The 26,435-nt window shown below is 39.7% G+C and overlaps 2 protein-coding genes across 5 annotated transcripts in view; both read right to left on the reverse strand.

The window, feature by feature from the left end:
• scaf8 (SR-related CTD-associated factor 8) overlaps positions 1-795 on the reverse strand; it is an 86,736-nt gene extending 85,941 nt beyond the window's left edge. For 2 of the 3 annotated variants that reach the window (XR_015778584.1, XM_088087052.1), the window contains exon 1: positions 629-795. Coding sequence is in view for 2 of the 3 variants with exons in the window: in XM_088087052.1 (XP_087943178.1) it covers positions 629-658 (30 nt within the window). In the remaining variant the exon portion in view is untranslated. The remainder of the gene's footprint in view (positions 1-628) is intronic. The other variant, XM_042501513.2, reaches the window with a different exon arrangement.
• Positions 796-1,737: 942 nt separating this feature from the next.
• LOC121953255 (connector enhancer of kinase suppressor of ras 3-like) overlaps positions 1,738-26,435 on the reverse strand; it is a 60,916-nt gene continuing 36,218 nt past the window's right edge. The window contains exons 8-25 of one of the 2 annotated variants that reach the window (XM_042500242.2): positions 25,940-26,008; positions 25,664-25,810; positions 23,507-23,631; positions 22,894-23,081; positions 22,696-22,782; positions 20,956-21,206; positions 18,582-18,619; positions 15,932-15,974; positions 9,052-9,105; positions 8,526-8,565; positions 7,856-8,025; positions 5,563-5,636; positions 5,204-5,275; positions 5,014-5,078; positions 4,186-4,310; positions 3,695-4,049; positions 3,219-3,409; positions 1,738-3,047 (exon numbers count right to left, since the gene is read on the reverse strand). In XM_042500242.2, coding sequence (XP_042356176.1) covers positions 2,847-3,047; positions 3,219-3,409; positions 3,695-4,049; positions 4,186-4,310; positions 5,014-5,078; positions 5,204-5,275; positions 5,563-5,636; positions 7,856-8,025; positions 8,526-8,565; positions 9,052-9,105; positions 15,932-15,974; positions 18,582-18,619; positions 20,956-21,206; positions 22,696-22,782; positions 22,894-23,081; positions 23,507-23,631; positions 25,664-25,810; positions 25,940-26,008 — 2,295 coding nt within the window. In that variant the 3' untranslated portion in view covers positions 1,738-2,846. Of the gene's footprint in view, positions 3,048-3,218; positions 3,410-3,694; positions 4,050-4,185; positions 4,311-5,013; positions 5,079-5,203; positions 5,276-5,562; positions 5,637-7,855; positions 8,026-8,525; positions 8,566-9,051; positions 9,106-11,205; positions 11,489-15,931; positions 15,975-18,581; positions 18,620-20,955; positions 21,207-22,695; positions 22,783-22,893; positions 23,082-23,506; positions 23,632-25,663; positions 25,811-25,939; positions 26,009-26,435 lie in introns of those variants that run through there. The other variant, XM_088087054.1, reaches the window with a different exon arrangement.

Raw genomic sequence — 26,435 nt, forward strand, 5'->3', positions numbered from 1 at the left:
GGCAGACTGATTTTAGCGTCAATGCAGACAAATGGGTACGCTGCTAGCCTTGAGTCCTCCAATGGCTAACGGTTAACCTGGCTAACGTTAGCTGTCTTGGACCAACTAACGTTAGCTTTGTTATCTCAAGTCGTTATTATTCTGTGCAACTGTTATGTTACTCTAGGAGGTTATTGCGAATTTAGACAGAGTTACATAGCAATTATTCTCTTGTAAAAAGACAGAGTTCGCTACGCTAACCACGTCCATGTTAGTTAGTTAGCTCCCCAAGTTATATCGCAACTGAGGCGGTTTTGCTAACTTGTAGCTGGCTAACGTGAGTTACCTTCAGTGCGAACGTTAGTCTGTTTACTCATTAGCGGGCAAACAAACGCATTATGTGTTAGGAAACGTATTTCCTTTCCAGTTATGGTCAGCATACTCGACATGAGTTAGACGCTGATTAACTTGAACGCTATCTTTGTATTGTTGTGCACGGACAGCGGCCTTGTGTGAGGCTACCCCCCCTCTCCTTTTTCTGATACTTGATGCTAATGTTAGCGCGCTAGCTAACGTTACGGCAAATGTGGATAAGACAACAGTTTCTACTCTCAATATGTTCAGAGTTGTGCAGTGGTTTCAAACAAACCTCATTGTTAAAGGCTTTGACGGCCTCCATAGTGTTGCTCGCAGGTGACTGTAAATATTTACAGAAATCTCCTCAATAACCGGTTAGAGGCAGGCATGCTCGACGTTTGCTGAGATGGAGGAGACTGCCAATATGGCGCATAACCTCAATAGGAGATCTGCAGAGAGACCGATGACCCCTAGCGTCAGTCTGAGACACTACAAGACGCCTAACCATCCCCTCTGCTGCTGGATCAAAGGATTACATCACGACGGTTGCTGTACATAAACAAATACTCTATAATAAATAAATAAAGATCTATAATAAAATAATTTTAACATATCACTCCTATCACTTCTCGTCTCCCACAAGGCTTTGATTTTAGTGAAATAAATATCCCAAATAAAACTAAAATCAACTAAAACTAAAAAAAATACCAACTAAAATTTTAAAAAAGGATATCAGTCCATTGATTTCTTGTGAAAATGATCTGAAATGATCAGTCTACACAAATAAATTGCGCAGACTGATATTTAATTTTTTTAATTTTTTGTTTTATGTATTCTGCTGCATTTTGGATTGATGCATGTAATTGGCTTTTCCTAAAGGTTTTTCAACCTGACATTTTTTCACAAAGTAACATTGTTTATGGACTTGTTATGCACAATAGCGAGGATGACCTTTGGTTAATAGCATTCTCATTATTGAAACATTTTATCTACATAAATCCAAATATATGACGGTGAAATCTTTTTACTATTTAGTGTTTCATAATGATTTTCTTTCCTACATGAAAGCCCTTAAATGTATGAAACATAAAAATGCAGTGAAACTGTTCAGCATGATAGATGAATATGACTTAGAACAAAAGCCCTTAATTTATTTTTATTATTTCTTTTCTTTGTACAGATATATTTTTATACACTTGATACTCCAAATTCTTGTCTGTTTTGATTTGTCATTTCTTCTCTTTCTCTGTATTGTGTGCACTTGATTCTACCGATTTAATCCTAGATGTCAAAGCTATATTGCTTGTACATTATTTTCTTAAATAAAAAAATAAAAAATCATCATCATTGTCGTCTTACTCATCCATGGTGGCACTGACCACATGAACAAAGTGAAAAATGTTCAGTCTTGTACAATACTTTATTTCCCTGTACACAAACAAGCACACTGACTTTCACATCAGAATCTATATCAAAGACAAGTGACAGCACACATCCATGTACAACTATTTACACCAAGTCAATATTTAACATGCACAACAGATGAAACACTCAGAACAAAATGGATGAGTAATGAGTACAGAGTTTGAGTCTGCTGGACTTGTTTGTAAGGGCATGGGGTCATCTGACTTCAAGAACAATTTTTCCTGAGACTTATCCACCATGCATCCTGTGTTTAAACGCAAACTAATACTGCTACATCCTTATCCAACAGATTACACCATTGGTATTTGTTAGTTTGAAAGTCTTTATCCTATTTGAAATAAAATATAAATTAAGTTGTCTATTTCTGTCGATATTTGTAGTTAAAAAGAACTCCATAACATGTTTGCAATAAGGTATGTTTTTGTTGAAATGATGATAAAAATGGGATTTTTTTTTTATTTCAAATACTATCTGACATGTTGACCCTTAAAAATTAAAATCTGAAATTATCATGACCAACATTTATTTTGTTAGTGATAGTAAGATGGTATAATATCTAGGGCAAACAACACGGACCAGTCATTCTAAATAGTTGCTGTAAAACATGTGTAACAGGCAGTGATGGTGCATGGCACCGATAATTGACTGAACAATAACAGTTAAAATGTGTTCACCACTGATAAAATCAAAGTAGATAAAACAAACTATAAAAACAAGTGTTTCCATGCAGGGAACAATGGATCCATTATTACAACGTACTCCATCATTACAAATATTAAAACCATTTATGCATAGTTTTTGAAGAATTACAACATAAAAACAATCTGTAAAATTTGCTAATCTTACAAATCAAACAGTAAAAGTAATACTAAGACACGTTTCACATTTTAATGTGATGTGCTAATCATATAATGCCTGCATCATCTCCATTTAGGAACTAAAAACTTTTCTTCATTGATCCAGTTACTTGTTGAGTAGCATGTAAAGTCTGCTGATAGGGACCAGCAGTCTGTGTGTGTGTGTCCAAAGTATGTGAGTGTGAAGTCCTCAGAGTCCAGACACAGTAAACCAGTCGTGAGGAGTCTTTATAAACTGGTCTCAACCACTGGAGCAGCAATGACTGATGCTGCAGCTTTTGTGACTTCTGATGCCCCCTGCTGGTCCTGTTTGACACAGATCTCCTGCACCAAAGGTGCATTGGCCTCCTTCCACTCTCTGAACTTGTCTGAGGTAAGCCCTGGGTCCGATAACACCTGCTCTATTGCTTGCAGGTCTGCCTCCTTTGACTGTGCCAGAAGAAAAGAGCAAAGAAAGTGAGGAAAAATGAAATGATTGCAAAAACCTCTCTAATATCTAAAGAATCTACATACTTTTGTAATTCATACACACCGTGACGTTACTGTGATTGTTAAATATGAATCAAAAGTGGAAAACAGACTATTAAATTGAATACATACCTTTAATGTGCTGTTGAGAGTCCTGATAAGGTGCAGTTTATCATTGACAGTGTGGTTTTTACAGCGTTTTACGAACGAGGCCCTGAATTCCCTTTTTGTGGATGGTTTACGGTCTCCTATTGGTGAGAGGCTGGCCTCTTTCAGATGAATGTACAGCTTCTCCATCTCATCTGAGCTGTTTCCACCATCCCCTGCAACAAGATAAGGTTACAATTTGTCATGACCATACACACCATAAAGATCACATTGAGTAACTGCGTGCTCTGCAGGGATGAACTGTTCTCCAGGTCAACAAAATGCATTGGCACCAGATCAACAAAATATCAACACTGCTTAACAAAACAGACAGGATGGACAGGGTGCAAAATTCATCACAAAACAAAACAAAAACAAAACAAAATGTAACCAAATATATCAACTGACAAATCTAGCAAACCAATTAAACAAGATGTTAAAGGATTAAAATGAATTCTCACCCTCTTTTTCAGCACCTGAAATGACCCTCTGTGCTGCCTCCCCCTCCGCAGCAGGACTTTCCTCATCAGACCCCGTTTCTGATGGTCCCTGGTAAGACGAGCTCTCCAGCACCTGGGGGTCATCCTCTTCTTCTGCCTCCTCTTGTGGAGGTTGACGTGAGTGTACTTGAACGGAGCACACAACTGCTGTTTCCCCTGCAGGAGGGGCTGCCTGCGAGACCAGGTCCAACCAGGACTGCCGCTGTTTGGCGAGAGACGAGGTGGAGCTCTGTGATGTCATCGTACTGACGGGGGACGAGAGCGAACCGTTGGCTTCGCTGGGGACTGCGGAGGAGTAGGGGGGAGGAAGGGTACCCTGAAAGACAAATATACTGCAGTTAGACATAATAATCTATCATAAATTAAACAGGATTTTGTTTTTGTGTGGAGCCTACTGTGCGATTGTGAATGATGGTGCTGTGTGAACTGTTTGTAGAGGAAACATGACTGACCTGATGTGTGCTTCCAGGTGGACCAGATGCATCCACGGAGTCCCGCAGGGTCTGTTCAGAGTATGGTGGAGGGGGAATCTCTGTGCTTTCAGCTTCTTCATGGTCACTGGCTTCACTATAACACTCTGAATGGGAGACACATGCACACAAGTCAGAATTCATAACAGGATACACGTACAACCAAAATCCAGGTGTTTCTGTGTTCAGTTTAGTTTTACTTAATCATTCCAAAACCAATTTGATTAGGTCAGAAAAGCATTTGTGTCAAGTTAAGAACATGGCCACTTATTAAGTTATAAAACGTTGTCATCTTGGTCATGCAAGGTTTTAGTCACAGTTTGTGACATGTAAGATTAGGTGAGGTATGATTCTAGCAAGGCTGGCCAGTGACTGATGACAAAGAAAAGAAAAATGATGATGTAATAAATAATAGTGATAATAATGATCAAAATTGGAGGATGTAGTGATTTAAGTTATGTAGGGTTGTAGATTCACCGACTCAAGCTCCAAGTTTAATGCAAACAGATGCAAAGTGCACCGTGCTTGTTTTAAAGCCTTAATGTTTGTATGTTTTAACACCGTCCAATCGTCCTTTGTCCTTTTGTAATGTTACATTGCACAAATAAAAAAGAGAGAGAGGGCTTAAGTTCCTAAATACACGTCACAACCGTTGATAAGATTGAATGATGTCTTAGAAAGCCATTCATGTTTTATAGAGAAATCAATTTTGATTATTTTGTGTATTTTTGCCTGAAACCAACCAACCATTTTCATTCGAGGGCAGCAACAGGCAACAGAAATACATTTATGACTGTCATAGATGCTCACCAACTGCAGTGCTTCGTTCTGTTGGCTCATATTGAATGGAGGCTAGCCCGAGCTTATTCAACCATCTGAAACAAAAAAAGAAAGAATATTTAAATCTAATATATTTGAAAAAAAATTAATACATTTTCAAAAAAAAAAAAAAAACAGCTTTAGAGAAATCCATATAATGATGTACTTATATGCGACTTACAGGTTCATCTCCTCGTGGCTCTCAGCAGCAAAATAAAACATCATGACCTGGGGGTGGCACGCTTTGAACGCACTGCATGAGGAAACGTAAACAGAGAGCAGTTCAGACGTAGTGGAAATAAGTTCCTACTGGAATTTATGTAAAATGAGTGAGTGAGTTCAACTTTATTCTACTTTATTTCCAACTTTTAGATTTTCAAGACTATATACTCTCCATCACTGTGCATGGGAGCATTTTCTATATCATTCAGATCCCCCAAAATAGATAATACATGGTTTCTTGGTCATTCAAACCACTTGTGGTGGGGCTTATAAACACTATATGACTGAGGTGAATCACAAAGTGCACTTTGAGCTTACTGTTTCTTCCTGCACTCTATGGCTCTGTCAATCATGAAGTTGGTGAGGTCAATGTAGCCCTCAGCCTTTTCTGCCTGCAACACACAAATTGAAAATAAAGTGAGCGTTAACGAACGGATGATGTCAAACCACTTCCTTGACAATGACACCTGCCGTTGAATTGCAGCAGTCTACTTCTTCTATTTTGTCCCGCCGTATGATGGTGACATACAGCAGACTTGATTGAAGTCATCATGCCAGTAAGTCAAGCACGTCAGTCAAGTATGTCTGTATCACAGTCTGACGGGCTATTAATGACACCGTCAAATTCAGGAAACACAATGACACCGCCTGGCGGTTCCTGCAATGACAAGCCGTCAGGGAGACAGCTGTAGCAGGAACAAGTATGACTCATTGGCAGCCCCAGATGCCTCACATCCCATCTGTGACTCAATAAGTGTGAAAAAGGATTAAAGCTGTGTTTAAATTCTGTTTTATGTGAGTTTTGCTATAGCTGCATAAAATTACTTAAGTGAAAGCTACTTTTTGACATTGGATCTGGCTTAAATTAATGGATTTGGGGCTGCAACTTTTTCCTTTTGCTAAAAGTTGCAAATGAATCTCTACAGTACTTCATACATATGAACATTAAACACAATGGTATTTTGTGCTCATTTTCATTGTGAATATGATGATGGATATTGTTCATTACATTTTTTCAAAAACAAATTGTCCTTGTATAGGAGAGAAATATTTATTTATTCAATATTTATTTTTATTTTAAAATAAAGTCGATATATGATTTTTTTTGCACAGATCCAAACTTAATTAGGATGAATGCATCTAATTTAATGGAAACTGCATTAAATAGTAAACAGAAGTGTAAGATAGCCAATGTGACAGGGAGTTAGCTTTTGTTAACAGAAGTGTGATTTTTGTTTATAGTTAGAGACATTTAAAAATACTTTGAACCAGATTTGTTCTCCCTACATTGCATAGCTCCATTGTTTATTAAAAAAACCCAAAAAAACTAGAAGAGCACTCGGAGATTAAGATCTCCCCCAAGGCCAATAGTAGAGTCTTTTGCGACATGTAAATCCACAAGCGTAGCACTATGCGTTGTATGTCAGAATATATTTCCAAAACTATTAAAATGATCTCAAAATATGGCTGTGCCTAGCTGAAGCCCAATCATCGCAGCTGTGCTTTAATTATCTGCTTTTAAAGTGCAGTCAATATTTCTTGCTCTTGTGATTGAACATTTTTCCCGAATATCTCTGCTGGTGTTTGTTGCTGATCACTTTTGGGCGTAAGTAAGAGTTTAATTAGTTGTGTGATATGTGTGTATTTATGTTTCCACAGCCACACCTTAGTTTGTAAAATGAAGAATTATTACAATTGTGGTTATGTTATAATTGTACGGGTTATCTGGTATGAAGTGGTGGTAATGTAATGTTAGGTGAAAAAATTAATTTGTGTATATGCCCCATGATTTGGACCCACTCCAAAATCAAACAGGTTTCACCTTGGCCAAAGCTACAGGCTGCTGTCAAATTTCATCAAAATCAGCCCAGTACTTTTTCCATAATTCTGCTGTCAATCAGATAAAGAAACAAACTAAAGTGAGAACACAACCTCCTTGGCTAAAGTAATGAGGCATACTCTCACGTTGGATGACACGCTCCTTCATCCCAATGAACATGATACTGTAGTTTATCTTGAGTCAATCCCACATACACTGTCCTGCTGTAGTAATGCTCTCCATAGCACCAAATGTGTATACATCTGCTGCTGAAGATAATCCCCTACAAATGCTTCAATTACTCCTTTTTGAGTAATGTTTGCTAAAAACAAAAAATTACATATTTGTAAGATAATGAGCTAAGATATTTTCGTGATTTTTTTTTTTGAGGTGCACACAGTCAGAAAGTCTTGAGAGACCAAACAACGGCATTGTTGGTCGTTCCATGAGTTTTGTTGACATTAACAGAAATAAAAGAGCAGCATAGAGAGAGGGAGACATTGTGTCGCAGCACATCACAGCCTGAGGGAAATTCAGTGGAAAAACGCATTCATTAAAATATACGACCTACTAAAGTGCCAACCAGTACCAGTAAAGCAGATTTGAATATGAGCAAGACAGAAAGCTTGAGATTTGCAAAACTAAGCAAATCAGAGAGAAACAGAAACCTTATTTTTTGGTGTGTATTTTGAGTAATTCTGGGTAACTCGGGGTTTTGTCGAACGACAATAACTGTGACAACAGTTAACCGTGTACATTATGAATTTACTGATGAAAGGATGTTTTACTCACCAGCTGGTTGGTGTACCAGTAAAGAGCCGTCTTCTTCAGCACAAACCAGTACTTCTTCCATTTGATACCCAGGAAGCCTTTGCTGTCTTTCTTCCTGTACAGCCAGCCCTGGTGGTCTGGCTGCCCCAGCTCTTTGACCGAGATCCGTCTTCGGCTCATTGTACCATTGCCTGTGCACAGAAAACACACGCACTAAGACCACCTCGCCTTTGTCCACAGAGAAGCAAAGCCACAGTGAAAAAGCATGTGTAGCATTAGAGGAAGCAAGTTGCAGCGTCTGAAATCCTCGCAGCTAAAACATTTCCATTAGAGTCGAAATAGGTCACCGGTTGAGTTTGGTCAATAACCAAATGAATTCTAAAAATAACAAACCCACACAGCATGCAGAATTCAGAGAATGCTATGCCACGTTCAGCCTACCTGTTCGCGTTATGAATCAGCTTGAGATAATCATAAGATAAAAGTCAAGTCAGCTTCTTAGAAAAATCTAAGACACTGGCACAAAAAGCTAAAATAAGGAAGAACTGAAGTGAAAGTAACTGAGCATTGTCTAAAGCCCTCTACACACACCAATTGCCCTGCCACTTGACACACGCCCACAGAGGGTCCAAATTACAGTTGAGGGCACACACTGAGACAAAGTGATGAGAGCTCAAGGGTGACAACTTACCTCCTCGAGTCTTCCTCTTGGATTTGTGTCGCAGGGAGACCTTTTTGGGAGGAGAGCAGAGGAGGCAAACGTTAGGTCAGAGTGTCAGAGGCAGGAGACGAGAGGAAAGCATTAACAGTCTCAGACCCCACAGCTGAGAAGAAGAGGCTGCCTGGAACATCCTGTTTCTCAGCCCGAGTGTCACATGCATTTTGCCTCTCTATCTCTCCACACACATTAGCACACCCCCAGTCCTCTCTAACATCCTCATCTGTGACTTGCCTCTCTGTCTTGTGCTTTGTCTTTGATCTTTTGGTCTCTTTTCTAGTAAATGCTTTTGCTCCTTCTAAAATTAAACTAAAACACTAAAAGAAACCAAACTCTGCACCAGTATAAACCTGTGTTGCTATAAATATTTAACTTTGTTATCATGAAATAGGAGAAGCAGAAGTAGCCTCACCATTAAACGGAGAGCAGGGTTTCTATTTCGTTAATTGCGAGAACAAGCAAACCTCTGTCAGACACAAAAAAAGGAAGAAACACTTACAGGGTTGTAGTCATCGGCAGCCATGGAAGGGGGCACAGATATGGGGAACGCAGCCTGTCGAAAAAACAAAAAAAAAACACCTTATTGACAGACGCCTAATTTGACAATATTACTACCCACAGATAAATGGGCAGAAAGTGAGCAATTCTTTGCTCTACAAGAAAAGGGGAAGTGACATCACGGGCAAACTGCACAGACAGCGTTTGTCTTTTTTTTCCCCTTTTTTTCAGAGTGAATAAAATACACACAAATAAGTACTGAAAGTGAGAAGAAAAAGCAGAATTATTCCATCAATGGAAATGGGAAGCAGTATCTGAAAAAAAGGTTGAAAACCAGAAAAGTTGATGCTCATAAGTAACATTGAATCACACTGTCACGATGGTCACGGTCAGCAGTTCAATCTATGACACATACCCACCTACACCACTTTAATGAATTTATGATTAAAAATATTCTTATGAGTATAACACTTCATAACAACAGCCCTTTCTCAGTGTCAAGCACAGAGAAAAACACTGCATATTGCAATTTATCTGCATAAATGAAGAGTGATAAAAGATATTGAGAAATCTTGCCTTTATGGACTAACTTCCTTTACGCACTTAAGTTCCTTATTTGTGAAGTGACAAAGCTGCCCAATAAACACAGAAGGAAAATCACAGACACACAATACCAAACATGTAACAGCTTGCCACTGTCGAAAAGCTTTCCGTGATACAAAAAAGCAAAAATGTTGGTATGATTTCATACAAATAAGCGATCTTAACCACCCGTTACACTTCCCAAATAGCCTATATCTCATACAAGCGTGACATGATAGCAAGTCAGATTGAGCAATACACAAGAAAAAACAGAACTCAGGTCAGGAAATGCAAAAGCCCAGGTGGCAGTCTGCTCAAAGGGTCCTGAGTTCAAGTCCAGCGGCAGCTGTTTGCATTCAATCACTCACCACAAACTCTATCTAAAAATGTTCAGTGCGAGAACCACAAAAGAAGAGAGAGAGAGAGAGTCATACCTGGTACTCTAAGACTGTCACAGATTTACTTCAAGTCGAAAGACAGTTAAGTATCGTATCCTCTGTCACTCTCACAGCTCACACACTAAAGCAAACCACTAGTCACTCTCTTATCTACACTAACCCTCTGTGTACCAGTGTGTGTGTGTGTGTGTGTCTATGTTGCACAACACAAATGCATCACATCTCATTTTCCGGGTGTTTGAGTAAACTGGCTGCCTGTGGGAGCTCGATGATGATCACCACATAAACCACAGCACAGGCCTGAGTCTCTGTGTGTGCATGTTTTAAGTAACTAAGTTCCTGTTGGATTTTTTTTTGCAGATGTGAAAGGTTAAGTGTAATTTTAGCTTTGAGATCCCGACTCAAAAATGTTTCTGCAGATGTCAGTGTAATATTTGACTGGACTGAGCAACAAAAAATCAAGAAACATTTACCTTTCTAGCTCAGGTCACTGCATTCGGCAGCTAACTGTAAACCACATACCATCTGCACCTACTTTATTTTTGTCTCTTTTCAAAACACAATGAAAACAGAGCTTTTCAGAAGGAGTAGGTATGAACCAAAGCATCACAGAGTTGATGTGAATTATGCAAGTTTGTTTGCTGTACCAAATAAAAATTTAAATAAATATTGTAATCTATTCAAAAAACAAAATAAACACAAAAAAAGCTACAAAAACAGGAAATGGTAGGTAAAAAATGCATTTCACATACTTAAAATATAGCCTATGTATAAAGCGTTTTAAAATATAAAATCTAACGCTAATGTTAGCATTTTTACATTTTGAAAACCTAAAACACGACTTGATTTGTTAAATGTTTAACATGTTAAATGTTCAAAGTAACCTTATTAGTAAAATATATATTACTAGTAAAATATTAAATTATTTGTAATTTCACTACTCAAACAGCACTTTAAACGACTGTCACAAACATTCAAGAGCAATTCACACGGAATTTATACGTTATAAAATCCTGAAATCCTAAAAATGATCATGTAGTCTGGTCGTTAGCCATTACTGTTTTGTGTCCAGCTTTAATGTTAGTGGCCTTGCTAGCCAAAAACCTCGCCTGTAAGCAAATTAATCATTTTCCGACATTTTTTAAACAAAACTAATTAATTTTGTGTGACTTTACCTGCCACCACAACCTCAACGACAGCAGACCGACCCGAAAGCTCTGCTCAAAGTCTGACCAAACTTTGGCGAGCATGTCTCAAAAACACAAAGGAGACTGAAGGCGAGCTGAGCCGGTTTCAGTTGGGACCACATAGGGTGTTACTCCCTTCCTTCACCTATAACAAGGTAACACCCAAACTGACGTGACACAAACAGCGGGGGCAAACTTTTACATGAATGCAACAACACTTTTAAGCTGTTGTTGCATCGTTATCGTGTTACACTCAAGTGAAATGAAGAGTTTAATTCAGAAATTCCTCGCAGTTCCCACTTATGACCACGAAGCGTCGCTAAGTTACCGCTATGTAACAGCCTCGAGACCTCACTACATCCGTGCTCGAGACACCAAAACAACAGCAGAAAGTGAACGTGGGGATAGAGAGGGACATGTAGTGGCAAATAAATTAGGGTTTCACATTTGTTTTGCTCTACAGAAAAATAACATTTGTGTTTAAGCGTTATTAAGTGACAAAAGTGCATTTTAAATTGAGCACTACAGTGCTGAAAACTTATTTGAATAATAAAAAAAACATCTTTATGATCAATCAGTCTATCTATCTATCTATCTATCTATCTATCTATCTGTGTCTAGTTTCTAGGGGGCTCATTAATTAAGTTGGTCTATATTCTGGGGAGAACTGGCCATTGTTAAAGGGTTCCTTGAACTCTAACCTCAAGATATCTGAATGACAATGGATTCAATGGGTACCCACAAGTCTCCCCTAAATTCAACAAGGCTTGTTTCTAGTAAATGTTCTGTTCATTACAATCCCAGGACATCAAATTAAAGCTTTATATTTGTCTCTAAAAGGACAACCAGCCTATTTGAAGAATCAATTGTCAAGCATGTATAGATACATAACAAATTAAAACAGGATTGTTGTGGACCTCAAAATGTTAGCCGTACTGGTATTAGTGTGTGCACACAAGATAAATAGTAGCTGGGGCAATAGAACTGTGAAATAAGAAACCAAACTTTATCAGTATGCGATTCCTTAACTCTCATATTGGCAGAGTTTTCAACAAGCCTACTTAAATATTGTATGTTAAGTCCTAAAATTCAGTTGTGGCTTTTAGTTTTTAGATTCTCAGTGGTCCCATCTGGCCACCCCTATTAATCATTTCTGGGGGTGTCACTGGACCAAGTTAGATGGATGCTACAAAGCTTTTTTTTTCATTTTATTGCTTTCAAAATCATAAAATACACCATGGTTTCTTCCAGAAATAGGCAGAAAAATAAGTGTTTCATGTTACAGAGTCCACTCATGATTCAGGAGGCTGCGGCCTGGCTATCAACACCCTTCGCTGGGTTTGTAGCCATAACATCACTGCTCGAGCTGTATCTGTGCAGAGGTTTGGATGTTCTTGTTCTATGTTCGTCTGTGCTGGGATGGCGGTAAACCAGCAGACACATTCTTGAGTCCTGCGTTATTATAGTCTCCATTTCATTTCTGCTTAAATAGACAGGGGCCTCTTCTCTCTTTCCACTTGCTATTGTAATGCAGCGAGTGGAATGAAGAGACTATGAAGAGACCCCCTCCCCTTTATATCTCTCACATTCTCACACTGTAGCTTCCTCTCTCTGCCTCCCCTCCCATTTGTCATCCTATCTTTCACATCAATATCAAGTGACTCCCTTGTGCTGACCCTAACCCCCCAAAAGCTCTCCTTTTGACATTTCAATTAAATGTGTTGAATTAAATAAAAGATTTCGACACAATTCACACTCTTCCCGTGTCTGTGATGAGGGAAAACGCCTCAGCATGCCACTTTGGGTTGATTTAAAGGGGCATTTCGCTGAAGCTGTGTTTGGGTGGAAGTGAGGTAATTTTGCCTGCGACTCGTGTCAAAGGCCTGAAGGATTCATGGGAATGCAAATTGGTCACACCATTGTAGCACTGAATCTCCCATCATGATCCATGCTGAGAATTGTCACGGCACTTAGCTAATGCCCCCCCTCCCACCCAGAAACTCTGTGTGTGTGTGTGTGTGTGAGACGGAAAGAAATGAGAGTGGGGGGGGGGGGGGCAAACAGAGTGGCTATTATTCAGCAGGGGAATCTCACACAGTGTAAAGGGGGAAGGGCGCAGGGCTGGAAATGATATCAAATTCTAGCTTGCTCAGTTTGACAGCACTGCATGTCCTTCACTTGCTGTTGGTAGTAACTGCCCAGTTGCCCTGATATCGGTCACCACCTCAGTTAAGATTTTGCTCTGTGAGCTAACTGAGTTGTTCTAACTCTAAATGCAGTATAAAAATGACAGTTAATAAGGATTTGAAGTGAATTTGTTTTCTTTGCAGCAGGTGTATGTTAAAGCACCTACATAAATAACCCAAAAGAACAAAAGCAGTAAAGTATCCTTGTATCCCCTCTTCTATGCTATACAGACGCTGACAAAAGGGTCAAGGTTTTCTTGTTTGGTCACCGTTGGATCATAAATCTGTACAAATGTGATTTGTCCACATGTCATGACTGACTGTGTGCCTAATCCATCTGACCCCTATGTGCCACTGACAGTAACTCATGGTACTGTGGTATATGTCCTCTTTGCGTGTGCAAAGATGGCAAACGGATCCTTAGTTTGCTCATTTCATTTCCACATCTGCCACAGCCAATAGATGCACGTCAATTTACACTTGTAGCACGTGCAATGAGGAGCAGGCAAAGCTTCTACAGCCATGCTGGCTGCTCTGTGAGGCACTGCTTTGAGCTAAATGCTAATGTCAACTAGCTAACATGCTCACAGTGACAACATGCTGATGTTTAGCATGTTTAATGTTAACCATGTGATTAGTTCAGTCATGTCCAAAGTCTATAGGCCAAATTGTGGCCCTTGGACCAATTTTAAATGGCCCTCAGCTTGTCTTTCAAAATATACTGAATGATTAACACATTATTGGTTAATCAAGCAAGATCGCTTTGCATTTTTTTGTTCACCTCTCAATGGCAGGACAATCATACAGTTTGTAGACATGCACCATGTAGGAACTGTGTAGGCGTCACTAATGTATTTTCATAAGCAGACAGTAAAAAGGCAAACTAACATTTAACTAACTCCATATTTCCTGCAAGGCAGCAGAAATAGCCACGTCAAAGAAGCATAAAGTCGACATCGAGGGCAAGGGATAGTTGAATACTTTTTCACTTATAAAGATAAAACAGTCGTGTTTTTGTTATTTATATGCGATCTTCTTTAAATGTAATAACCCGTATGATGTGAGAAGCAGCTGGCCCCCACATTATCATTATTTTCACATTATCTAATCTGGCCACCCCTGTATTAGTTTGTCTGCTTTGGCATGCTAACATTTACTAATTAGCTCTTAACACAAAGCTTAGCCTGATGGGATTGTTGTGAGTTTTGTGGTCATGACATGAAATTCTGAGGAAACAAAAAATCTGAAAGATGAAACATTAAAGTAACAGTTTGCCCCAAAATAAAAAAATACATTTCTCCTCGACCCTTTAGTACTATTTATCAATCCAGATTGTTTTGGTGTGAGCTGCAGAGTGCTGTAGATATTGTCTGTACAGATGCTGATCTGCTGTCTCTGCAATATAATGGAACCCGATGGCTTGTGGTGTTCAAAGCGGCAAAAAATACATCTGAAAAAAACTCAAAAGCTATGTCTCTTTCCAGAAGTCATGACTCGGTTACTGAAATTAATCCACAGACTTTGGTGTGAGCATTTTCACGTGGGAACTTATTTCTACCAAACTACACCTGCCAACTGAATGAGGGTGCAGAAGTAAGTTTGCATTTACTCATGGCAGAGAGGCTCAGGCTTAACACAGCATGAGATGTAAATATTCATGGCATCCTCCAACTTGCTAGGTGAGTTAGCAGTACTGTAGATGCACGCTTTCTTTTGTGTGGTGCTGCCATTGGCGGGTGTAGTTTTGTGGAAAGAAAGTAGTGCCTAAGAAACTGCTCACAACAAGGTCTGTGGATTATCTTGAGTAACTGGGTCATGCATTCTGAAAAGAAACATCAATGTTTAAGGGTTTTTTTTGGCTCTTAGAGCATCACAAGCCAAGTGCCATCTGGTTGTATTATACTGGAGAGAAGGCAGACATCTCTGATATCTCCAACACTTCACCACTCCACCACACTCCACTCCACTGCAACTAATAAACAGCATGAGAGCTATCTGTCCCTAAAAGAAATCCCCAAAGTTATTACAATTTATCGTAAGGGAAATAGTAATGTCTGTTCACAAAAATCCATCCAGTAGTTGGTGAGACATTCTCAGGTCCAAAGCGGTGGAGTGACAGACAGACAAACATTGCCATCCCTGGAGCCACATGGCTAAAATGAAAGAGTTTCATGGTGTGGATTCAAACTGACAGAGGCTTCAGCCTCAGACAAGAGCTATCACATGATCTGCATGTTGCCTTGCTGTAGACTGGTCTGGTGGTTTGTGTTTGATAGAGAGAGCTCGACAAAGTATGTTTGTTGTCACATCTGTGTGTGAAATGTAATGAGCCTGTAATTGAGGCTCTCAGTTTCACCTCCTCCTGCCAAGGCCAGTGGCATTCCACACATTTCACAGCGGACTAACTCAATCACTCGCACAGATGTAGGCAAACACTTTCACATACTGCATGACCACATCCTTTTTTCATCAGTGGGATTGATAGCAGTCACGTTTAGACAGACTAACCCAACACGATATATACTTACTGCTTGAGAGAAGGACCAGGATCGAATTTGCGGTTGATTATATCTGTAAGAACAAAGAAGAAACATTAAAGTCAACACTTACTGGGTTTTAAAGAGACCATTAAAGCTGAGGTCAAGCAGTACCAAGAAGCTTCATCTAGCTGTCTTACTTTGGATCAGACACAAGTGTTTTAATGAAAATTTCAAACACATACTTATTGCAAAGATTTTTATCTATGTTCTGACTGAGCTCAGGCCTGAGTGAAGCAGATCCCACAGAGACCGTTAAAGAATTGGCATTTGGTTGCCAGTGCTTCTGATAATGCATTTGGCAACCAGCCACAGCGGCATGGGTAGTCATGTAACTTGTTCCCAATGCTCAGAATACTCGATTTACCTCAACCGGGGCCACACCCTGCAATTTCAGGGTATGAAATTGTCTCAAGCTCGTTTTTCCTGCCTTTCGCCATTTTTGGAATCCTCCTCCTGTCATCCATAAATTTTCACATCTTTGTCTCCTCCTTAAATTACTAGTTTACTGTAAGAAATACCGACGGTTTTCTTTTTAGTTGTTGTGACTTCAAATACTTCTGTTGACACGCTCTCCTCTCCCACCCACGCAGATTATTTTGTAGATAACCAAATTGATAGTTTTGACAAATGACATAGAATTAAAACTGATGCACCGTCACATTTTATGCTTTGTCATGGGGGAAAAACTGTTCAGTATTTTTACGGGTTAACAAGCCAAAATTAATATGACACATGATTAAATCCCCTGTCAGTCAACCCCCTGTAACTGCATCAGTGCCACATGTTTATAGACCTCCACCGACGATGACTCAACTGCGTATCTGCAAGATTTACAATAGCATCTCTCGATATATCCTAAATGTGAGTAATGTGTTTTGATCGAGCGTGCAGCAAACCGGATGTCACGCGTTTGTGTGCGGCTCTTAAAATAAAACTGCCGGAGAGGGTGGGGGTATTGTGCAGGGCGTTTAGTCATTGATCACAGTGTTAATGTGGGGAGTCACACCTCCTCAGGCCCTACATCCAAGACCAGAGGAGATACAGGGAACCACGGATGGGGAGACGGAGGAACAGCAATTCTTGGATGTCGTCATATTTATGCAGTGGGATGTGGTTATTTATAGTTGGGAGCGTAGAAGAATCAGAATTTGTCATAACAGTGACATTTCTAAAGATGCTGCAGTGTGTGAAGGTGTCTCGGGGGTGGATGGCAAGGGATGGATACATTGGTATGAGAGATAATGTCTTTAAAAACAGTGAAATATGATTTATTAATAAGCTCTGATTTGATTTAGCATTCAAAAGGAGTGTTAAAGGTTGGTACTGCTCCAAGATAATGACCATGATTTATCTGCTCAGGTCTGATGAAGCTGAGCATAATCAATTTTCAATACTGCAAGCATTGCTTACAAGCCAAAAAAGTTTGGCTTGTAAAAAAAAAAGAAGTTTGATGGGAAAATCTAATAGAGAACAAATAGTTTCTTCACTTTTGACTGTCAGGCAGAAGCAGAGCCATGATGCTTTGTGTCAGAGGAGATCCGTTTTAACCATCTTGTTGCAGCTCCTAATTGCATCTTCACAGATTAACTAAGATTAATAAATACCCTATCATTAAACAATTACTCTGATTAGATAGGGGAATCTAATAGGGATTTTTTTAATGTTTATTTTTGGTTGTCAGGCTGAAGCAGAGCTGTGATGCGTTCCGTGGATAAGCTGTGTCCATCTTATCAATTTCCTAAAGGCCATAGTTACAAATTGACTAAGATTAAGTAATACCCTGCCATTAAACAATGGTGCTGATTAGATAGGGAAATCTAATAGGGGCTTATTGTTTCTTTGCTTTTGATTTTCAGGCTGAAGCAAATCCATGATATTTGTGTAAGAGGAGCTCAGCACTAACCATCTTGTTGCAGTTTGTAAACGCTACAGTTACAAATTAACTAAAATGAATTAATATCTGACCATTAAAAATTGCTGAATAAATAAGAAAATCTAAAAGGTATTTTTTGTTTTTGATTTTTGGTTGTCAGGCTGAGGCCAAGCAGTAATACTTTGTGTCGCAGGGATCAGTTCTAACCATCTCTTTGCAGTCCCTAAAAGCCACAGGCACAAATCAAATGATTTAAATGAATACCCTACCATTAAACAATTGCTCTGATTAGGTAGGGAAATCTAATAGGGAATTATTGTTTCTTTATATTTGATTGTCACGCTGAAGCAGAGCCATGATGCTTTGTGTAGGAGATCAGTTCTAACCATCTTGTTGTAATTCCTAAAAGCCACAAACACAAACTGACTAAGATAACTAAATACCCTACCATTAAACAACTGAAATACCATCACACTTGGACAGATATTGCATAGTTTTTACCTTACAGCTGTCACCATCTGTTTATCTCTCTCTGCCGTGTATGAATCCTAGCCTGGTTATCTTTGGCATATTTCCCCTGATCATAAAAGCAGCCCACCCACTGACCCTGCACCCTGTGGCTTGTTTTGAAAAGATTCCACAGCCTGCTCACTGTCACTCCCTGTTGGAAAATTACACCCACCGTGGTCTTATGTTTCCCATGTGACCTACAGACTAAGCGGTGTTACATGTATGTGTGTGTGTGGGAGACGAGGGGGAACTCACCGATTGAGGAAGTCACTGCTAGAGTGCCAGTCAGGTCCCTGTGATACATAGAGATTCATGGGTTAACACATGTTGGCGATGGAGTACTCACTCCGGTGTAGTTGCTCTCTCTGAAAGCCTTAGTTCGTTTGAGATGTTATGCAACATACCCTTTTGGTAAGTGCTCATTTTAAGAATATTTGGGTGATTTTGCTTATAGTAAACAATATGTTACTTTAGCAGTGATACTTTAACTGTAAAACTGCAGCATCTTATCTTGCAGGCAGCAAAATTCTAAACTTTTAATAGTATGACGCGTTCAATCCCGATTACAAACTTTCTTCGGAATGAGAAAATAAAATGAAATAAAAAAAAAAGGACTAAACATTCATCGCATTGATATCTCTATCTGTGATTTGTGATCAATTAACATAAAAAAAGTCTTCCACATGCACAAACTACCAATAATTAAGCCCATCATTTCCATGTGACCATTTCTGATGTGCAGGCATAACACGTTAGTGGTTAGCAAACTTAGCAGTGGGTTAAACAGAGCGCAGGTAGTATTTAGGCAGACCACAGGTTTTCAGAAAGTGCATATTAGTGAGGACCGCAGGCGACTATAGCTTGGCAAGCTTGGACAGAGCGAGACACAAGGAAGACAAAGTGGAGGAAAGATAAGAAAAGAGGCCCATCACCATCGGCAGATTCATGCACAGAGAAACACAGGCGAAGGGGGAAAGAGGTGAGTGGTGGGTCTTTGTTGACAGCAGTCAGATCTTCAGTCCCAGCATGAGAGATGCTGATCCTCTGCAGGCAAATGCTTCTTCAAATCAATGAAAACGGCAGAAAGCTGTCAGACAAAGTAATCCTAACCTTGCTTTTAAATGTTTAAAAGGCAACATATGTGCAGCAATAAGATCCCCCTGATGGAATAACCTGCTTTGACCATATGGTCGCCCAGCTGGAATTTAAAGTTCATCAAAGAGGGAAGCAGTTGCATAACCATCACCGTGTGAGATGTGGAGAAAAGGTAGCTTGACATGAGCTATCCTGTTTCACCACATGCTTAAAGAACAGGAGAAGGGTTCGCCTCAAAGGTCAAAGCAGGTTAGAAAGCCGGCAGGGTCGATAGTTTGGTCCTGTATTCAGTGGAAGTCAATGATTGTTAATGCTTTCCTTCACTAACAGATTTGCAATAAAATATGGCATTGTTGAGTATGTTAACAGATACCTGAACAGCATAGTTGAGCAATGTACTTTTCAGATTAATATATATCACCCCACATGCTTAACAGTAAGTCCACACCCACTGGTAAAATAAAGACAATACAAAAGATGACTGACATGAACTGCAATTTTTAATAAAACGCTATTCAAAACTTACAAAAGGCAGATTAAGCAACAACAGACACTTCTTCCCTGTGTTTTCTTAAATAATACTGTCATTCTGTCTCTTGTGATCTGTGAGCTAATAGAAGGCCATTAGACCAGTGTGTCCTAAAAGATTGGTTCAAAAATCACTGGCTTAAAAAGACCATGAATTACTGCCAACCAGCTGCACGTATAGGCCTTTTAGGTGGGTAATTGCAGGGTAAACTGGAACACAGGATGTAAAAGTTTACTGAAATAGAGTGCATAGCTGTAAAACCAGCACAAATATTTGCTAGTGACACCATATAAACATCCTTTTACCAACCAATGCAGCATTGTCAGCTAAAGTGACTATAAAAAACCTCTCGGATGTTTATGCATAGCTTACAAGAGGCAACCTTTGGTAGAGGGTGATGTAACTAACTGATCACAAAAGTTTCATCTGAGAAAAAAAATCAGTAACATGTATAGTTAAAGCACAGTTTCACTAACAAAATATGCTGTATTTTTTTTTATAACTTATTTATGCAAATGAAATTAAAATAAGCAAATAGCCAAAGTGATATCAGGCAAGTTTTCTGAAGTATTAAATAACGGTACCAGAGAGCATTTCAACTGAAACATGACATAGCTTAATATGTACAGAGGAGTCCAGAGACGGCACGCAAAGGCCAAAGTGTCCTAAACCTGAACAAACTGTGTCTTCTTGAGGCAGAGATGGGACTTCTAGTCAGAGACGAGGAGGGTTGTAGGCAGAGTTAAAGGGGTGATGATGTAATGTAGTGAGTACTACAAAAGCAAGTTTGGTTGAGGAGTAGTAGTTGGTAGTAGTAGTAACACCAGGGAAACATGGAGGTTGGGGGGGAGAGAGGAGTGTGAGAAAGCCCGAAGCTGCCAAAAAAACAGCTGGACGTTAAAAAATCAAAGGCACTGAGGAAGGATTAAAGACAGGAACAGGAAGCCCCGGACAGGAAGCGCATCATCAGTGAGTCAATAGCTTAAGCCGCGTGATCCAACTGACCAGTAGTGAGCGTTCTGCCGTTGCGCGCTTGGAGGCGGGGCCTACGGGGGCTTTTTTGATGTCATCCTGGTAGGGGATGGTGGCGCTGTTGTGGAGGTCTGAGTTGGAGTAGTAGCGGCTGCCCCTGATGTGGTCCACTCTGACGAGCTGACGCTCCCCGGCTGGCCTGTAGGGTGGAGACACTGAGGGCACCTCCTCGGCGATGGTGGGGATCCTCTCATTGCTCAGGTATCTGTACAGGAGGTCTTCTCCTGAGGCAGAGAGACAATGAGGAGTCAGCTCATAAACAGCAATAACTGGCTCCCAGTGTGTTTCAGGATTGATTTTAATATCCTTTTATTAGGTTTTTAAAGCTCTTAATGGTCTTGGTCCTAGTTATTTATCAGATCTGCTTTTATCTTATGAGCCCCCTTGAACTCACAGGTCTTCTGGCAGTGGCCTTTTAGAAGTCCCAAAAGTTTGAATGAAATCTCACGGTCGGGCATCCTTTTGTTACTATGGTCCACGTTTGTGGAACAGCCTGCCTGAAGACCTGAGGGCAGCAGAGGGAATCAATATTTTTTTAAAAGCAAATTCAATACCTATCTTTTTGGTTTGGCTTTTAATTGAACTTTTGCCATTTATTTATTTATTGACCACTTATTAATACATTTTAGTCTGTGTTATTGTTTTACTAGATGATATATTGTTTTATTATTTTTACCATTTTTATTTATTGTTATTTATACTTATATCCTTTTATTTACCTTTTATCTGTTATTAAGGGTATTTCATTTATTTATTTCCTTATTATTAACAGTATGTTTATTTATTTTTATATTTTTATCTATAGGTTTTATCTTGTGTCTGGTGTATCCTCACTTATGGAAGCATTTCTGCAGTTTGTGGTTTTAATGAGTACTCTTATTTTCATTCTTCAGTTAATTACAAGGTCTTGCCTTTTTGCCCCTGTGCCGGTTGGATCTTCTCAAAAAAAAAACAAAAAACATTTAATACATCTACTTCCAAAACAAAGACAAATTTGCAGACAAACTCCTGCACACTGCGACTTTCAAAAGAAAAAAAACGAATTGCAGTGGTTCGGTAACTAGACCACCATCTGGCAAAACACCATCTACATCTAGTTAGATTAAGTCATCATTTGAAGATTTCACCTTGGGCTCAGGAAAATTACAGTGGGCATGTTTCACTATTTTCTGACATTTTATTGACCAAACAATAATGTGCAGATTAATAATCTTGAAAATAATTGCTAGTTTTAACCTTAGTCTGTTTTTCTACGGAGCTGGAGAAAACGGTATGTTAGCTTAACTTAGCATAAAGACTGGAAATGGGGGTGGGGGGGTCAGCTAGCCTTAAATAATGCATGCTTTATTAATTTAAGCATTTTTTAAATCATAGAGTGGATGCATGTAATGGTTGAAAAGTGCTGAAGACTACTGGAAAAATACACTTTGAAAGTATTTTTAATTGGTTGCAAATTTGCCATCACTGGCAGTGATGTCACAATCTTTTTCTAGCCTCATAGTGTTTATCTTCTAATATACAGACTCCACATTAATGTGCAGGATGTCACTTGTAAGTGAGTTGATGACAGTGTAGACTGCTATGCTTCTCTGTTTTGTAGCTTTGTTGCTCGAAATTTGTACGAACCGTGAGTATAAACGAATATCATCAAAAAATAAAATTATCTTGGAGTAACAGGGTTTTACCCGAAATTAAAAGCATGCTCGTACATACCTTTTTTCCCTTGTGCCCAAGGCTTAGCGTAAGGATCGACTATTCCAGCGGAGGTGTCCACTGGCATGGAAAGGGGCCGCGGCTTCCCTAAACGAAAGAGTTTAATATTCATCAAATGCACTATTTTAAGATCATATTTTTTTTTCAGTGACCACAAGTGGGGTGTTTACAACATTCCCTGAATGAAGAAGTACTGACCACGCGAGGATTTGTGCTCCCTCATTCTGGGCTGGATCACGTTGGCCTCAATGGGACAGCCCACGCTTAGCTTGTCATAATCTGCGATGGTGCAGCGTCTTCTGCTCTCCTGGTCCAGATAGGAGTTGGGTGACTCAGAGCCCTTTGGTCTTTTACTAATGCTGCAGAAGGAGTCCGTTCTCCCCTCACTGCATGGAGAAACAGATGGTCATTCATTTATTATAGCACAACATCCCACTCTAGTTTACTAGATAAAGCACCATTGGGATGATTAGCAAGAAAATACTGTTGTGTAACTGTAATTCCAGATAAATAAACAACAAGGCTGCAAAGTTTGTATTTAAATTCAGTCTCTAGCCTTTAAAGCAAATGTGACCACATTGTGCCATCTTCCTGGAGGTGGAAGATGAAAAAGTCATTGCATAAGGATTGTGGTGGGACTGGTGCGAGCAGAGTGGGCTGAAGACATGCAGAACAGAATGTGCAGTAGGAGGGGAGGGAGGTGAGGCGGTCACGAGTCCAGGACACACTCATTATCATCCTTTTAGAACTTGTTGAACAAAACTAAACCTCGTCAAATAAAAAGCTTGGCAGATGAAATAGGACAACTCACCGTGGGGTGTATGGCATCGGAGGAGGAGGTGGAATATACAAGTCCAGGATGGCCGGCTTCTCCTTTTTGGTTGATCCGTTGGCTGAGCTGCAGGGCGACTGGGCTCTGATCAAGGAGGAATTGTTCTGAAAAAATACAGCACAAGAGATCGATATCAGTTGAAAATAAATGAAGTCATTGCTTTTTGGTTTCTTAAGACTAAATATGACTTGCTGGCAGCTGGGAGGAGTTTACCACATGTGGTGAGACATTTAAGTGCTTGTGTGTGTCTCCCTCAGTATAAACCTTCTTGTTTGAGGTATGGAAAGATTGTAAGTGAAGTCCAAAATAGCCCGCGAGACATGTACTTAAAACTGTACTCATTTACCACAGTTATGTTTCCCAACACTCAACAACATTGTGCCCTTGACTAGAGTACGACTCCTATTCGCCGCCATTCTCATCAGACCTAAATGATATGTCTGACGATGCAGCGTTGTAGACGTGATATATTAATGACAAACTAAACATCCGATTCAGGATCTCATGAATCATTTCCCCTGTTTCCTTTCACAAATAGCTCCCATGTGTTGAAATTATACAGTATTAACTGAGGCAGTGTCATTCATTCCTGAATCAGGGTGTATGATTTGTCTCTGTTTTGCCTTCTGGAGCCGTATTATCTCAGATAAACTCAGATGTCTAACTCTGATACCCCTGACGACTTGTTAAAACAAGATGCTGCTGACAATGTTGACATGGGCCACCTTTGTGTTGAGAGGCTCTTTTGTTGTTTTGAGAAACCCACTCTTATCTGATATCTTCTCATCTTGCCTTCTCAGGCTATAAAACAGGCTACGCATGATGAGACAATATCAGGGCCTGAAATTTGGTAGTCTTAGTTTACAACGAGTTTATTGTCTCGCTGACTGTTAAAGGGGACTCAGGTGCAGAGATGTGGTTAAAAGCCAAGTTAAGCCTAATGTGTTCACACGAGGGAGATCACCAAATTAAATTACAGTGGCATAACCTTATTAGTATGATACTTATTAGCGACCCTTGACCTCTCTTTAAACAATACGCATTTGGGGCGTTGCTCTTAAAAAGAGGGTGAAACCAAATAGCATGATTTAAAGGGATACTTCGCAGATTTTCAACCAGCTTTGTGTCAAAGTTATGTGGGTAGTATGTGCAGATGAACTGTGGTAAACGTTCCTCTTCCTTTCCATCTCACCAATGCTTGGATATCCCTCCTCACTCCTCCAAATTACGCAAATAACGTCTTTTGGAGGAGCTTCGCTGGCTCTAACTCGGACCAAAATAATATCAAATGGTAACACTAGGTAGTGCTGATCAAATCTTAACCCAGACTATGTTACTGCACTGCATATGTCTCATCTTAAATGTTTTCAGAAACGTTTTTTAATGCCCCGTTTTGCCGTAATGGCAAGACTAAGTAAAAGAGGAAGTGGGCACCATATTGCTTCCTGCACAGTGAAACTGTGCAGCACTGATCAAATATAAACCAAGATTCCGTCACTGAGTTGCATATTCCTCACCTAAAATGTTTTCAGAAACATTTTTAAGCTTATTGCTTAACACAAAAATGAGATCCGGCTGGCCGCCATTTTCACACAGACCAGCGCTGACGAGGACCATTCCACATTAGCATTCTAGCAATCCTACGTTTTCTACTTCTTAAGCAAAAGAACCCTTTTTTTCTCTGTTTTCTTTGGTCATGTAGCACCGGTTTGAAAAGTATGTGTCTTTCTACTGCAGAGACAGTCTAGTATTATGTGAGGTCCTTCTTTATACCCGTGAAATACTTGAATTCCCATTCTGTTCATTTGATAGCAACATCTGGACAATGTCTTCCTAATAAACTAGATACAATCTAACCAGACTCCAATACTGCAGGCTTCCAGCTCTATCTCTTAAGACTGTATGACATCATGGGATTTTGTTTGCCTCTGATGTTTTGCATGAAGAAACACTCAATGCTGTATTCAATTCAGCCGGCAGCACTTTCAGGGTGGCTCTGTGACACTTGTCTGAACTTGCCATTTTAGAGCCAACTCCCTAAAAAGCTGATAATTGGTTGACAATGAATAAACACGCAGGCTTTTGTTGATGTTCCATAATGAAAGGAGGATGTGTGTCAGCTGTGTGTGCACCTACCTGTGGTACCGGGGGCTTCCAGCGCATGTTCTTGAGTGGGGCGGGGGTGAAACCTGTTGTGCCTGTGGGCCTCTTCTTAAGGAGAAGAACAACACCTTTGGGATCCTCCCTCAGTTTGACGACCAGGTTTTTCAGCTGCCAGCCCACCTGAGTAACAGGAGCGAATCCCCAAAACACTCTGTTAGTACAACATTAACATTTATAGTGTGTAATTAAATCGACAGTGTGTGTAGCTGAATATATATATATATAAGGACCAAATAAAAAGGTTCTTACCACTGTCTGCAGGTTGACCTGGATCACCTCATCACCAGCATGGATCTTCCTGGTCAGGTCTGCAGGTGACTGAAGAACAAACAGAGTAAAGGTCAAATCCTGATAAACCACTTCAAAGGGATATTCCTGATTTTTTGAGGGGAGATGGTATGAGGCACGTACACATAGTCAGTGTGTATTACCTACAGTAGATGGTGGATGGCGGCGCAAAGTTTGGAGAAGCACACAAAAGTACAATATACTAATCTGGATGGATCTGGATTTGAACCACCTAAAATAATTCATATCAGCTTCAGTAAAAGCTATATTTAGAATATTTATGCCTTACCACCAGAAAGCAATTTCTAACAGAAAACTGAAGCCGATATGTCCATCTATGCTTTCTTTGAAGCCACCAGACTCAGTTGAAAAAAACCTGTGATTTTACCTCACACAACACAGTCTACTGCTGATTGGTTAGTTTTTTTTGTGTAATTGTGTGACTTTGGTGAATCCG

Source organism: Plectropomus leopardus, chromosome 14 (assembly GCF_026936395.1).
Source record: "Plectropomus leopardus strain MGB_pleo_1.0 chromosome 14, ASM2693639v1, whole genome shotgun sequence".
Taxonomy (NCBI): domain Eukaryota; kingdom Metazoa; phylum Chordata; class Actinopteri; order Perciformes; family Serranidae; genus Plectropomus; species Plectropomus leopardus.